Here is a 12,925-nt window from a genome sequence, read left to right on the forward strand (position 1 = left end):
GGGGAACATAGGTATGCTCCCTTTTTTTTCAATGTTATCACTTTTAAATCATTTATTTGGCAGTATTCTGGGATAACAGATAATAATGAGATGGAGGTAGAGAGGAGACAACATATGACAGCCTGTGAACAAGTCTCTGTGAGCATTTGATATGTGCCCACTTGGAGCTTACTCTACTTTGATCGTTTTGGATATTGTATTTCAGTCTGCAATACGAGACTGAGAAAGAATATATCGAGTTCCACCCCCACTGCTATATTGATTCTCTCACTGTCTCAAGTCTCACTGTATCTGATAGGTGGTATTTTTAGCTCCGTCCCTTCTTCTTTGGAGTTACCACAGCCTCTCGGCAAGCTCTTTACCTTGGCCAGTTTCTATGATGATTTGATCTAGTTGCCTAGGAACCGTCCAACCTGCTGTGATGTCATACAGTGGCATGGTGTGATGGTGTAACTTGACTGGTCTGATCAAGAAGATAGACAAGCTGTAAGTGGCTTAGGGCACGGACATGGCTGGCCTAATAATACATCTAAGCTCTGTTTACACACACGGACACAGGCACACACACACACGGACACAGGCACGCACACACACGGACACAGGCACGCACACACACAGACTCCACTATGTCGGACCCCAGCTGCCGGCCTTGAGCCTCGAATGCCTCACGCATACTTAGGCACAGATAGTGACATACACTCTTTTTAATGGACTCATGCAGATTTCTGCTCATGCATCACTAGCCATTAACTGCAGGCAATTATCAACCAGTGCATGAAGTAGTCCTGCAATTTATTATTGAATTACATAAAGTGAGTGGACTTTTTATTTAGATGGAAAAAAAAAAGAATGGTCAAAATCAAAGCAGCAGAGATAACCTGGCCCTTTTGTCTCTAGTTTGTTTCAATCTCCAAACACACTGGATACTACAGTTTTCACTGCAGCTCACTAGCGTCTTTCATTAGACACAACCTGTCTCCTAGATGACAACTTATTCACTCAGAGCGCCCAGGAACTTCATTTTCTTTGGTTTACGATTACGACCAAATACCTGCAAAACTAATGACATCACCTGTCGTTAGCATGCTAACATGTTAAACTGAGATGACGGCGTGTTGGCATTGTCATTGTTTTTGTCCACCCATTTTTATACATGGAACTTACACTGTGACATGTTTTCATACTAATTAAATGGAGGTTATATGTAGGAGAAGAGTGTGGATGAACCACTTGTTCACTATCTGCAGTGCAGCTCTCACTTCTCAAACCGCATTGTTGGCCTGTTCTTCTCCTTGTTGGCAAGGCTGAAGAGCTTTTAATATCCTTTTATCTTCCTCTTCTGTTTTTCTCTGCAGCCCCCTTTCTCTCTCTGTCTCCCCTTTTATTTTCACTTTCTCTCTCCGCCCAATACTGTTTCTGCGTCTCTGTCTCTATCTGCATCCTTCCTCCTACGTAACATTTCGTTTTCTTCCCATCAACAAATGTGCCCTCTTCATGTCCATCAGGCTTCCATTCCTCCTCTGATCTTCTTTCTCTCGCCCTTCATTACTTAATTTTTTCCTCAGTCTGTCTGCCTCTTGCTGTCAACATGCCATTGTTTTTATGCCCATTTAGTCTTCATTTAATTAGCACACTCTGCATGCACCCCCAAATCCAGGAGCTGCAACATATGGCATCGCTCTCTCTCTCTCTCCCCCACTCTCTGTCTCTCCCTCTCTCCTCCCTCTTCCCCTCTGTCTCACTTTGTGTCCCTCTGCCACACCATCCGACCTCCATTTTCATTTCTTTTTCTGAGTTTGTCTCTCACTTTTTCCCCCTTACTGGCCAGTATCCAGCTCTGCAGTGACTGTAGAGAAGATGCTACAGACACGTCGCTTAAAAAATATTGTGTGCTATAAAGTGCAGGGATTATGTTCAAAGCATTTAATCTTTATTTGATGGACTGTATGTTGATGATGTCACTTTTTGTTCTGCATAGGAGGATTGTGGGAAGCAAAGTCCATCTGCTCCTGCTGCTCTGCTGAGTCACAGTTACTCAGCACAGCATTGTGTGTGTGTGTGTGCGAGAGGGAAGGTGTCTATGTGTGTCTTGCACCTAAACAGTGTATTTGCTACTACACAGCATATTTGCAGTAAATTACATTGATGATAACTGGCTTGTAGAGCAACCCTCTGCAGAAAATTAAACTGCTGTTTTGTGTGTGTAAAAATATTATTTAGACATGTTTTGGATTGGTTTTCTTTCTGTCTGTCTGTATCTCTCTGTTTCAGTTACTTAGCTTGTGTGTCTACCAGCAGAGTGACTGTGGCAGATTGGAGGGCTGTCTGTAGTCAGAGGATTTGCTGCCAAATTAGGATCGATGGCAGACGTTTCCAGCAGTGGCAGACTGTTCAGAACCTAGTCACACCACTACTTCATCAAACACACACACATACACACACACACACAGACACACACGCACCCTGTCTGACTCATGCACTTCCTGACTCAGTCGCTCTCTAATCTTTCTCAACTGAATCTGCATTTGAAAGACTGTGTCCCAGCTTCATGCTTTTAGTTGCTTAAAGAGCGGGACAGACATAACTCGACTGTCTGAGGTTATTTTCCTCCAAAAACATGACTCGTGAGGGAGGTACTAAGAAGCCAGGTTGAAGACATTAGAAGAAAACAATGCTTCTCCAGGCCAAATGACATTTTGTGCTTTGCTAACAATGCAACAATTTGCATTGTGTATTTGTTGTTGTCTGAGCTATCATCAGCCAACACACCACTGTCCACTGATATACTGTATATTTATTTTTCCAGTCATGAATACCTCCTCTACAGTCTGTCTGTCTGTCTGTCTGTCTGTCTGTCTGTCAGTAAGTCTGTATAACACTCATAGGTCACAATGTTAGTCTGAATGTTGGCATTTTTAAATGTACCTCATATTGTACTTTACTTCTATTTGTCTGTTTTGACTGTTTACACTAAATTTACTACATGATCAAAACTGCTTGATTTATATGCAATTAGGGCATGTTTGTCTTCCCTGTGTTGTTGCAACTAAACTGGGATGGGAGTCATATTTTCTTCACAGGTATTATCAGAGCTGAAATTATTAGCAGATTCATTGATTACCCGATCGATCTAATTAATCAGCTACTATTTTGATTTATCTGAGCCAAACTGCCAAAAAATTCCCTCCTGCCAGCCTGTCAACTAGGAATATTTGCTGGTTTTCTTTGTCTTCTGTAAAAGTAAATGGAACATCTTCAGGTCTTAGCTGGACAAAGCAAGATAGGCTTAAGGCTAATCAGCAGAATAATTGATCATGGAAATAATTGTTAGCTGCAGCCTTAATTGTTGTATTGAGGTCAATTAACTAAACTAACAAACAACAAACTCACTCCCACTCACTCACTCACTCACTTACTCACTCACTCACTCACCCACTGATCTCCTGCTGTCTCCTCGTACAGTACTTTTCATGTCTTCCTCTGTCATGTCTTCCATCATATATTTGTATTTACACAGACACGCTCACACATTCATGCTCATACTTGAAAATTGATTAACGCCGTCAGACTGAAGAGGGGCTGGAGATCAATAAGGGGGAGAAGATAGCAACCAGTGAAGGACTGACCTATTTAGGTTAAAGGAGAGAGAGAGTCAGAAGCAAAACAGTATGAGATAACTTGACAAATCAGATGTTGAATGCAACAAGAGAGACAACGTTGAGACGAGGAGAGCCTAAAAAGGCTTGGAAGAGGGAATGGAAATTGATGCTTATGCCATGTCGTGTCCTATTTATGTCCTTTTGGGAACAGCTCTGCGTGCTTCCTTATTTTTTATTTCGTTTCATGATAGCAAAAAGTTTGGCCCCCTTTAGACACATGAACAACTGGAAAATGCACGCGCTCAGAGAAACACATCTCCAAAAGAAAGTTTGCTATCCTCCCGTGGAGAGCACAAACTGTTACGTAAGTTGTTATGCAAGAGAGCAGCCAGGCAGCCAGTCTGCTGCTCTGGTTTGAGGTGAACGCAGCAACACCAGTGCCAACTCAGCCCCGCTGCACAGTTAATTGGCCTAACGTCACCGCTGCTCTCTTTTCCTCTGTTTGTTGTTTAGCTCTTCCTGACTTCCACACACTCCAGCCAGTTGTCTGATGAAACGGGGCTGTGCTGATTGAGGCAGCGGGGGGTCATGCGGTGGGTGTGTGAATTCTCCCTTGGGGCGGCGATGGTTTTATCCTCCCCTCTTGCCTCTTTCAGATTGATTTCTGTCTGCCCTACCTCTTGTCAGGCCGCATTGCTCTTTGCCTGTCTGTGTCTCCCTTTTTTTCCCCTGTAGATTAATATGCTATATATTTCTAAAAGTGAGAAGGGATTTGCCCCTACAGAGCCTAAAGTACCAGCTGACAGCATATTTTAAGAGCTGTACTGGAGTCAGATTGGTGGGCATTATGGATGTTAGGGAATATCTTCTGTCAAAAGTGGGCATGTGCAATTAATTTTACTTATGTAATCATCACAATAATACAATACAACTGACTAGTAAATGCAGATATATTGACCTAATTTCTATGAAATTACTGTCTTTTAAGGATAGTAGAGAATAGGTTTCCCCACAACACAGAGTGCCCTGTCCTTTGCAAATGAATGTCAAACACATGTAGTTATATTGATCACGATCCCATCCCTTGGCCACATACTGAAACACTTCTGAAACACTGATGATGTCTGTTGCAGCTCCAACACACTGCTGTGTAAATATTCATGCTTTGTCTGTCATTTTCGTTCCTTTGCTTCTTTTCAGTCCATTGCCTCAGAGGCTCTGCATGTTTGCAACAAATGCTTTGTCCTTTCTGTTTCTGTCTCCCGTTATCTTGTATCAGTACATCCATCTGTTCCTGTGTCAGTTCGCCCATCTTTCAGCATCCATCTGTCTGTCTATCCACTGTCCGTCTGCCTGTCTGTCTCTTCAGTCTCTCTGTGGTAAGTGTTTCAGAGCGGGATGACATGCCCAGCTGCAGTTGATTCAGCACCGTGGACAGCTCCACTGGGCTAATCTCCCCTGGCAGAGTGCAGTGACAGCTCGTCCCTCCAAAATGTGGTCTTTCTGTGGGCAGGATAATGTTGATCTCACCATGTCCTCTGTGTAACCACTGTGAGTCTATTGTGGCACAGGAGATTAGTGGTTGAGTCTCCAATTTCTTCTTTTTTTCTGCCTATGTAGCCGTCTGTTTGTTTTAGTGTCATAGAAAAGCCTCTGTGTCTTCTCAGAGAAAGACAAACAACTGTTAAATTGAATTATATTTTCAGTGTATTGTAAAGACAAAAAACAGTTAAATTATATTTTCAGAGTATTGTAAAGACAAAAATCAAGCAGTTAAATAATTTTTTCAGAGTATTGTAAAGACAAAAAACAAACAGTTAAATTATATTTTCAGAGTATTGTAAAGACAAAAAACAGTTAAATTGATTATATTTTCAGTGTATTGTAATTAGGGCTGCATATAATATATATTTTTAATTATCGATTAATATGTCAGGTAATCAATTAGTTGTTTGACTATAAAATGTCAGAATATACTGAAAAACATCCATCACAAATTAGCTAAACTCTCCATTGCTTATTTTATAGAGGTAAGGACTGTACCCTTCCGTGTGCCCTCACACATTTACACTTCAGCTACCTCTGAGTGGTTGTCAGAAACTAAAAAGTGAGGAGCTGACAGATGAGATCTCAAGTAGACCTGAGATCTGACAGGGAGACAGAAATAGCCAATCTAAATGAGCAGAGTGAGCGGTGTTGTCACTGATCATTTGTTCCCCACAGCTGATTCACAGGAGCTGCTGGCAAGAACCAGACAGACTGTTTGAACACAAAAAGCTAAGATTTTAGACCACCGGGGTGCTCAGGAGGGGCTTGTAGCTGTGTGTTTGTAGCTGCATAGTAATTTGTGCATGTCCTTACAAAATAACAATTAAGATTATGACACATGCCGCGTGTTTGTGTGTTAAAAAGTGAAATGAGATAGTGTTCACCGTCCCTGTAGGCTTGATTTTTAATTTACTTTTACAGCTGTTGGTCTCAAGCATTTCCGCTCGCGTCCCTGAGAGCACAAACTAAAAAATCTGCACAGCAGCTCCACAGGCATCCCTCATGACATACACCAAACACAGATTTCAAATGTTTTAATCTATCTGCTGCTGTGGTCGGCCTACTCAAATAAAACCACATGTGGTTTTAAGTCACCGTGTGTTTCACATGTTGATATTTGAGCTTTTATGCTGTAGACAATGTTCAGCCTATTTTCATGTGAGTGAGAAGCTATACTTTTACCATTTTCTTTCTTTGTATGAAACTGTCTATGCCTATCTCTCTCTTTCTCTGTTCAAGCCTCGATTAAAAATGGTGGTTAGTGTGCCTACATAGTTTCGACATTGGCTCTGTCTATTGGAGTAACTGACATCTAGATTGCCTATCACCCTGCTTTTCTGGTGGTACTGTAGTTGAGTCCTTGTTGTGTAGCAATCTCTCCACATCATGTGTTTAACAGTGCCACCATGTGGTGATTGTGTGCCTCAGTTTGTGATCCAATTTTGCGGCAATGTTATGCAAACCTGCAGCACGGTATCTGACCAAAACCAGCTGATTCCTTAAATGTGATTTGCATTTGGTGTCAGAGAAGCAAGAAAGAAAGAGAAGAAAAACAAACCAGGGAAAGAGAGAAGCACACTTTGGCAGGTGTTTCGTGATTCTACACTAGATGGCGTAGTGAGAACGTGAAAAGGTTTACTGACAAATACTTATAGTGAGCTATTATTTGTTGCATAAGACATTTTCAGGAGGATATGATGGTCACATTTATGAGACATGACACCTGGTTCAGCCTCTCTATGTAATTCTTGCTTTACTGTTGTTGTAACCTCTGAATATGACTAACTATCAAACAAATGTCCATTTCTCCTTTTGTCATGTATAGCACCATTGTAGTAGTAAACTGTGCTGTCAATCATGGTGTCATTAGACAATAAGGGAAGAGGTTGACACACAATAAGTAAACCTGTCAACCTTCTGCCTTGCTCCTTGTCTTAATTTTGTTTTGCTCTGAACCAAAATAATACTTGAATAAATCGTTTATGGAAATGTAAAGATCCTTTTTAATATAAGCAAGTGCTTTGATCATCGTGACCAAGTCTTAAAGCCACATTTCTTACTCGAATAAAGATGTCTGAGAGGTGATGGCAGGGCTATGAAATTGCCAATTTCCACACTCCTCTGCATGGTTTCTCATCATCTTATTTTAGTCCGTATTTCCCTCTGTTTGTTTCTTCCTGTCCTTATAGCAGCCATGGATGTTGTGTAACCGCGCTGGTTCTCTGTGAGAACGGAGCACCAGAGACATCAAAGCAGCTTGTCACTGGGCTCAGAGAAGGGCTCAGAGCAGCAGTCAGGAATAGATCTCCTCCTCTACTGCTCGTTTCCCTCTGTCTGTTTGCTTCCTCTCTAACTCGGGGGATTTGGCGAGTTGGTTTCATCTTTGACTGTTTTTGTTTTATTTTTATATCTCTTTTCACCTTTACCAGCTCCCCCTCCTCACCGTCATTCATTGTTCCGTCTGTCTTTCCGAGCATTTGGGGAAAAGCTCTACTTCTTCTCTTTTTTAAACAGGAGTATTTCTGTGTTAACCATTTGCATGTGTTTGTGTGTGGATTTGTGTGAATGACACAGTTCTGTAGAGTATCGTGCACATAGTATATAAAATATGAATGATGGCGCTCTCTATCACAGTGTGCACATCGCACAGTCAGTGGCACGCACCAGCCATGCACCGATGCCTAGAGGGCACTATCACTATGGCAACCATACTTTTTCACACGCCTCCCAGTATACAGTATGTGTTTGTGTGTTGCTCCATATTAGTTTACCCTCAGCTTAAAGGTGCCCTCAGAGGCTGCCCTACATAAAGACTGTCCCTGTTTCCCCTGATTTCTCCTTTCCCAATTCCTCTCTCTGTCTACGTCACTCTCATTACATTCTGCATGTGCTCTTTCCTCCCCGTTTACCCGACATTTCTGGTGGGCTACAGTTTCTATCTCGGGATGAGCAGCTTCAAAGGGCCTCATTCCAGCAACCTCCTCTGGGTTGACTCCAGTAGCAACAGCAGTCCTGACCTGAGGATGTGGTCAGACTGACTCAGAGCAACAAACACACATCCAGCTGATCCCATCCAACAAAAATCCCCTTTGACAGGAACAAAGCTTTCAAAAGAACACAAGCTTAAAGCTAGGGTAGGTAATGTGTTTCAGAAGCACTTTTTGTTGTATTTGTTGAAATTCTCTTTACATTTCAACAGAAATCAATAAATCAAATGCTTTGAAAAATGCTTGTAGTTGTACTAGCTCGCTCATGCCTAAACAACAACATAGGTAGCTTGTTAGTACATCTCAACATATTTGTGCTAATGCAACTAACAGCTGTTTTAATTATCAATGAATATGCGGGTTATAGTTTTTTTTTTATTAATAACTTAATTGTTTTGTCTTGGCAGGAGTCTAAGGAGACATTTTCACTACTTATGAATATGTGACAAAGAAATATAAGAGCCAAGAACAGCAACACTATACATGTATATATATATATTATATTATATATACTATTACTATTATAACAATCATGTAATACTTTAAAAGTAAAGTTAGGGTGCTCTGTGGACACAACAGATATTATAACTATGCCACACAATGCAATACAAAATTTATGTAAAGATGAAAATAATGTGAAATAATTAGAGGCAGAAGTGGCTAAGGCGTTAACAGCACCAGCATCGTATCCCAGCCATCTTGTTAGGAAGTGGAGCTGCTCGCCCCTGAAATAATCACCAGCACACTATCAGGGGATATCAGGGAACAAAGCAATATGCAATATGCATGTTATGAAACTGGAATATCGCTTCCTCACACACAAACCCAGACACATACACACATATGCCTGTGCAAAAAACGTGTGTTTTCACGTAATGCGTGCCCAAAAGTAGGCAGACACGCACACAGACGCAGTCGAGTCTTGATTTGAAAAGTTAAATGAAAACGATCCATACTCCACAGAGAGGCTGTCTGAGATTACATTTATTTTTTGTCTCCCCTTTGGCTCATTTAGAATCTGTGGGGGGTAAAGCAGAAGGACTCCCATCTCCCCTCACACACACACACACACACACACAGACACACACAGGATGGCCTCTTCGCTGTTTATTGGGTATTTTGTTGATAATGCTGTTATATCAGCTGTGACTTTCTTTTGGGGTTTTGATCAGTGGCTAATAGGAATCTAAATGGATTCTTGGATGTTAATTGCCATGAAAATGTAATAACGGTAGCTTTGTGTTTATGTGTTAACTCCAGGCGGTGCTAACGCATGCAGCCTAAATTATAATAGCTCTTAATAGGTTTTTGGTGGGAGATTTGTCATAGCAGATGAATGAAACTATTGTCTTCCCGTAAATCCCTTTCTGACTGTACCGTTGCCTATCGTGAAATATAATTTGGAATATTGATTGCTTGGGATTTCAATGTGATGGTTGGCCTGTGGGGTGTAATTAAAGTTGTTTGAGTAAATCATGCAGAGTTTAGATCAGATATGGAATTAGCTGCCAAGTAAATCAAATAGAAAATAATGAGCAGCAGCGTGTTTCTTAGCCTATTTGTTATAATAAACACCCTATTGCTTACATTTTTTTTCTAGCAGAGTAAGATTACAGTAAAAAACCAAATAACATCTGTCTTGTGCAGATAGAATTGACATGTTAGAGCTTAGTTTGAAGATTTGTGAACTATGTGTTAATTGGGCACCTCTAGACAAAATAATTAAGATTCTACAGACCCTCTTAATAAAAACCCTTGGGTCTTTAACCATCCAGTTACTGTTTTAAAAATCAGTCCTTTTAACCATGCCACTGTAGGTTTGGTATTAACTTCACAGTATGGAGTCAAAGAATGACAAAATGACTCATCAAAATAGTGTTTTTTCTTCTTTCTGTGAGTCAGATATATCTTTGTCAATTCAGTACTCATTCAACAGTGATATCTCTATTTTGGACTTCTCTCTGCCTCACACCCTCTCTCTCACAAGGATCTGTTACCTCTCTGTAGCCTCGTATGCACTCTTTTTCTTCTTACTTTAGTTAGTTAGGTGGTTACTCATTACCATTCATAAGATGCTCTTCAGGGAACAGACCCCCCTGCTTGCTCTTGCTCTGGATGTCCGGTGCATGTTCTGCAGCACATCAGAAAATTAGTGAGTCAGCAAGGTCTCTTTATAGTCGCTGATAGACTGATTAACTACAGAAACAACTCAACCCTGGAGCTCAGGGACATGTCAGGCATGCGCACAGATATTCACAGACACCAATAAGCATCCATGCAAATAAAAACAAGAATGCAAAAACAGACAGCCGTGGTGTTCCCTATCCATCTCCGGGGGCTTAGTGCATTTTTCACCAAAGCACAAGCAGTGAAAGTTGGTGAGCCTGTGTAGAGCAGTGTGGCCTGTGCAATATGCACTGTACATGTGTACACAGTATCAGTAACCTAGAAAAAAATAGATATCTGAGTGGCCAAATCTGCAGACCAGCTGGGGAATTGTTGTGAGAGCCTATCAACAAATAGTTAAGGTGACCTTGAAAAAAACATTCAGCCTCTAATCGTAGAAAAGTGTCATTGCTTACAGCGGCTGACATCTGTGTAAGCATCCAATTTGGACATGGATTGGAAAAATAATCACTGAACTCATCTGTGTGTCTTTGTTTCCAGGTGTCATGTCTGCAAGACTTCTTTGGCGATGAGGACATTTTTGTGGCGTGTGGACCGGAGAAGTTCCGCTACCAAGACGACTTGATGCTGGATGAGAGTGGTGAGGCGACTACTAGTTCCTCTGACATTTCCACGCTGACATTTCACATTTGACTGTTCAGTGTGCCCCCTCATATGTTCCTCCCTTTCCTTCCTGCCCCCAGCTGTGCTTGCTGATTGTTTACAAGTTGTTTCTTTGTGTGCTATTTTCTAAGGTTGAGCAATGTACCATTCAGTGCAATCACACTGTGATAGAATAGGAGTAGTTGTGATACTTCATTCTGTTTAATTATTCTAAAAAATAGGGAATAATTAGCCTCAAATTCATAGTTACATTGCCATGCAGTTAAGTATAGTGAACAACAATTTTTATATTTAAAGGTTGTCCAATCAGAGCAGAGCAGAGAAATAATACTCATCTAAAGGTTAATCTATTCTGCAGTGCCCCTTGTAACTGTCTTAATTATAAAATCAGTAATTTCACCATTAACCAAGAAATTTGAATATTTTCTACTTCCTGAATATAATGTAGTTGTTGAGATGTTTGTGTGCAAGTACTGTATTTTAAACCTTTATCAATGGAGAAACTTTATTTTACTACCCTGTATGAACCATCTGACTATACTACCACTGTACCACTATACAAACGCATAAATTGAAGCCTGGCAAGATGGATTCTCGCGTAATTTTGTGATCTCCCTTTTATGTGTGCATTTACTGTGTTATATTTAAAGATCCAGTGTGTAACATTTAGGAGCATCTACTGGCATAAATGGAATAAAATATTCATAGGTAATCACCTGAATATAGGAATTCTTGTGTTTTTGTTACCTTAGAATGAGCAGTTTTAATCTACAGACAATGCAGATTGTGTTCCATGGAGTTTGCCATGTTGAACTGCTATGTTTCTAGCCCTGAAGTGACCAAACCAAACACTGGCTGGAAAAAACGTTTATGTTCTTTGTGCGTCACTGTAGTTTATCCTTCACGCTTGGGAGGGGAGGCTGAAACAAGGGCATTTTGATCCCGAACTACACCGCCAAATGCCACTAGATCCTACACACTGGACCATAAGATGAAAGACATTTGTTATTTTGACAGTTATTTAGCTTTCTGTCACTTTCTTTCTTTTTTTGATTTGTTTTTAGACATTTTAAATCTTCTTTGTCTCCTCAGTTGCATAGCACCCCTCGTCTTGCCTCTTTATGACACATCTCCCTGGTTCAGGTGGCAGAGGACGATGTAGGCTGTCCAGTTCATTACAGTTCATTACTCTCTCCTCTCCTCTCTTCTCCTCTCTCTTCTTGGAAGAACAGGTCCATTGCACTTAAGCCTTAATTGTCTAACCTATTGCACCATTGTTCCTTTTCTTCTCTGTATGTCTCTCCACTGCGGTCTGCTGAGAATACGTTCTGCCCCCTTTTTACCCATCTGTATCTTGCTTTCTGTCTCCCCCTTCATCGCTGTCTGAAGACTCCTGCCATTTAGCGCTCATCTGTATTCTCACCCTCTCCTCCCTCTTCCTGTCTCCTACATGAATGAGTGTGCACTGGCTTTTGTTCAAAGGTTTATTCAATTCATTTGTTTCCCCTGTATCCCTTCATCCATTAAATAATATCCATCCCACCTGGGTTGCCAGCCTCCACCTCCTTCCCCCGTTTGTCACTCTTTTCCTTTTTTCCTCCCTCTCTTCCCCACTACTCACCTTTCATTTGCAAAATATAATAACTAGCTGCTTCCATTACATTTCTTTTTCGTAACCTTCTCTTCTCTTGAGAAAGACCACAAAACAACCTCCTACATGCAACATGTGGCATTGTTTTCTCTGACTTCAGAGGAGACAACCAGTGAATCTTCTATGGCTCTCAGTTTCCCATAATCCATTTTAATCCATTGCATGCTGGTCAGTTGTTAATGGTGCATTCACAAGCTCCTGACCAACTTACAAAGTATGAAAAATATCACATAATCATGTCTTATTTGCTATTTATTTTATTTATCATTTTAAATACACCTAATTGAAATAGGTAGTTTAAGGTTTCAAGATGTGGTGAGGGACTGACATCATCATACATCATCTAAACA

The 12,925-nt window shown here is 40.9% G+C and overlaps 1 protein-coding gene across 2 annotated transcripts in view; it reads left to right on the forward strand.

Annotated features, from left to right (window-relative positions):
• dclk1a (doublecortin-like kinase 1a) overlaps nucleotides 1-12,925 on the forward strand; it is a 46,438-nt gene that overhangs the window by 4,669 nt on the left and 28,844 nt on the right. For both annotated transcript variants that reach the window (XM_035666301.1, XM_035666303.1), the window contains exon 3: nucleotides 10,802-10,901. In XM_035666301.1, the coding sequence (XP_035522194.1) occupies nucleotides 10,802-10,901 (100 nt within the window). The remainder of the gene's footprint in view (nucleotides 1-10,801; nucleotides 10,902-12,925) is intronic.

This window comes from Morone saxatilis, unplaced genomic scaffold (assembly GCF_004916995.1).
Source record: "Morone saxatilis isolate NCDOM2014 unplaced genomic scaffold, NCSU_SB_2.0 Contig20, whole genome shotgun sequence".
Lineage (NCBI taxonomy): Eukaryota > Metazoa > Chordata > Actinopteri > Moronidae > Morone > Morone saxatilis.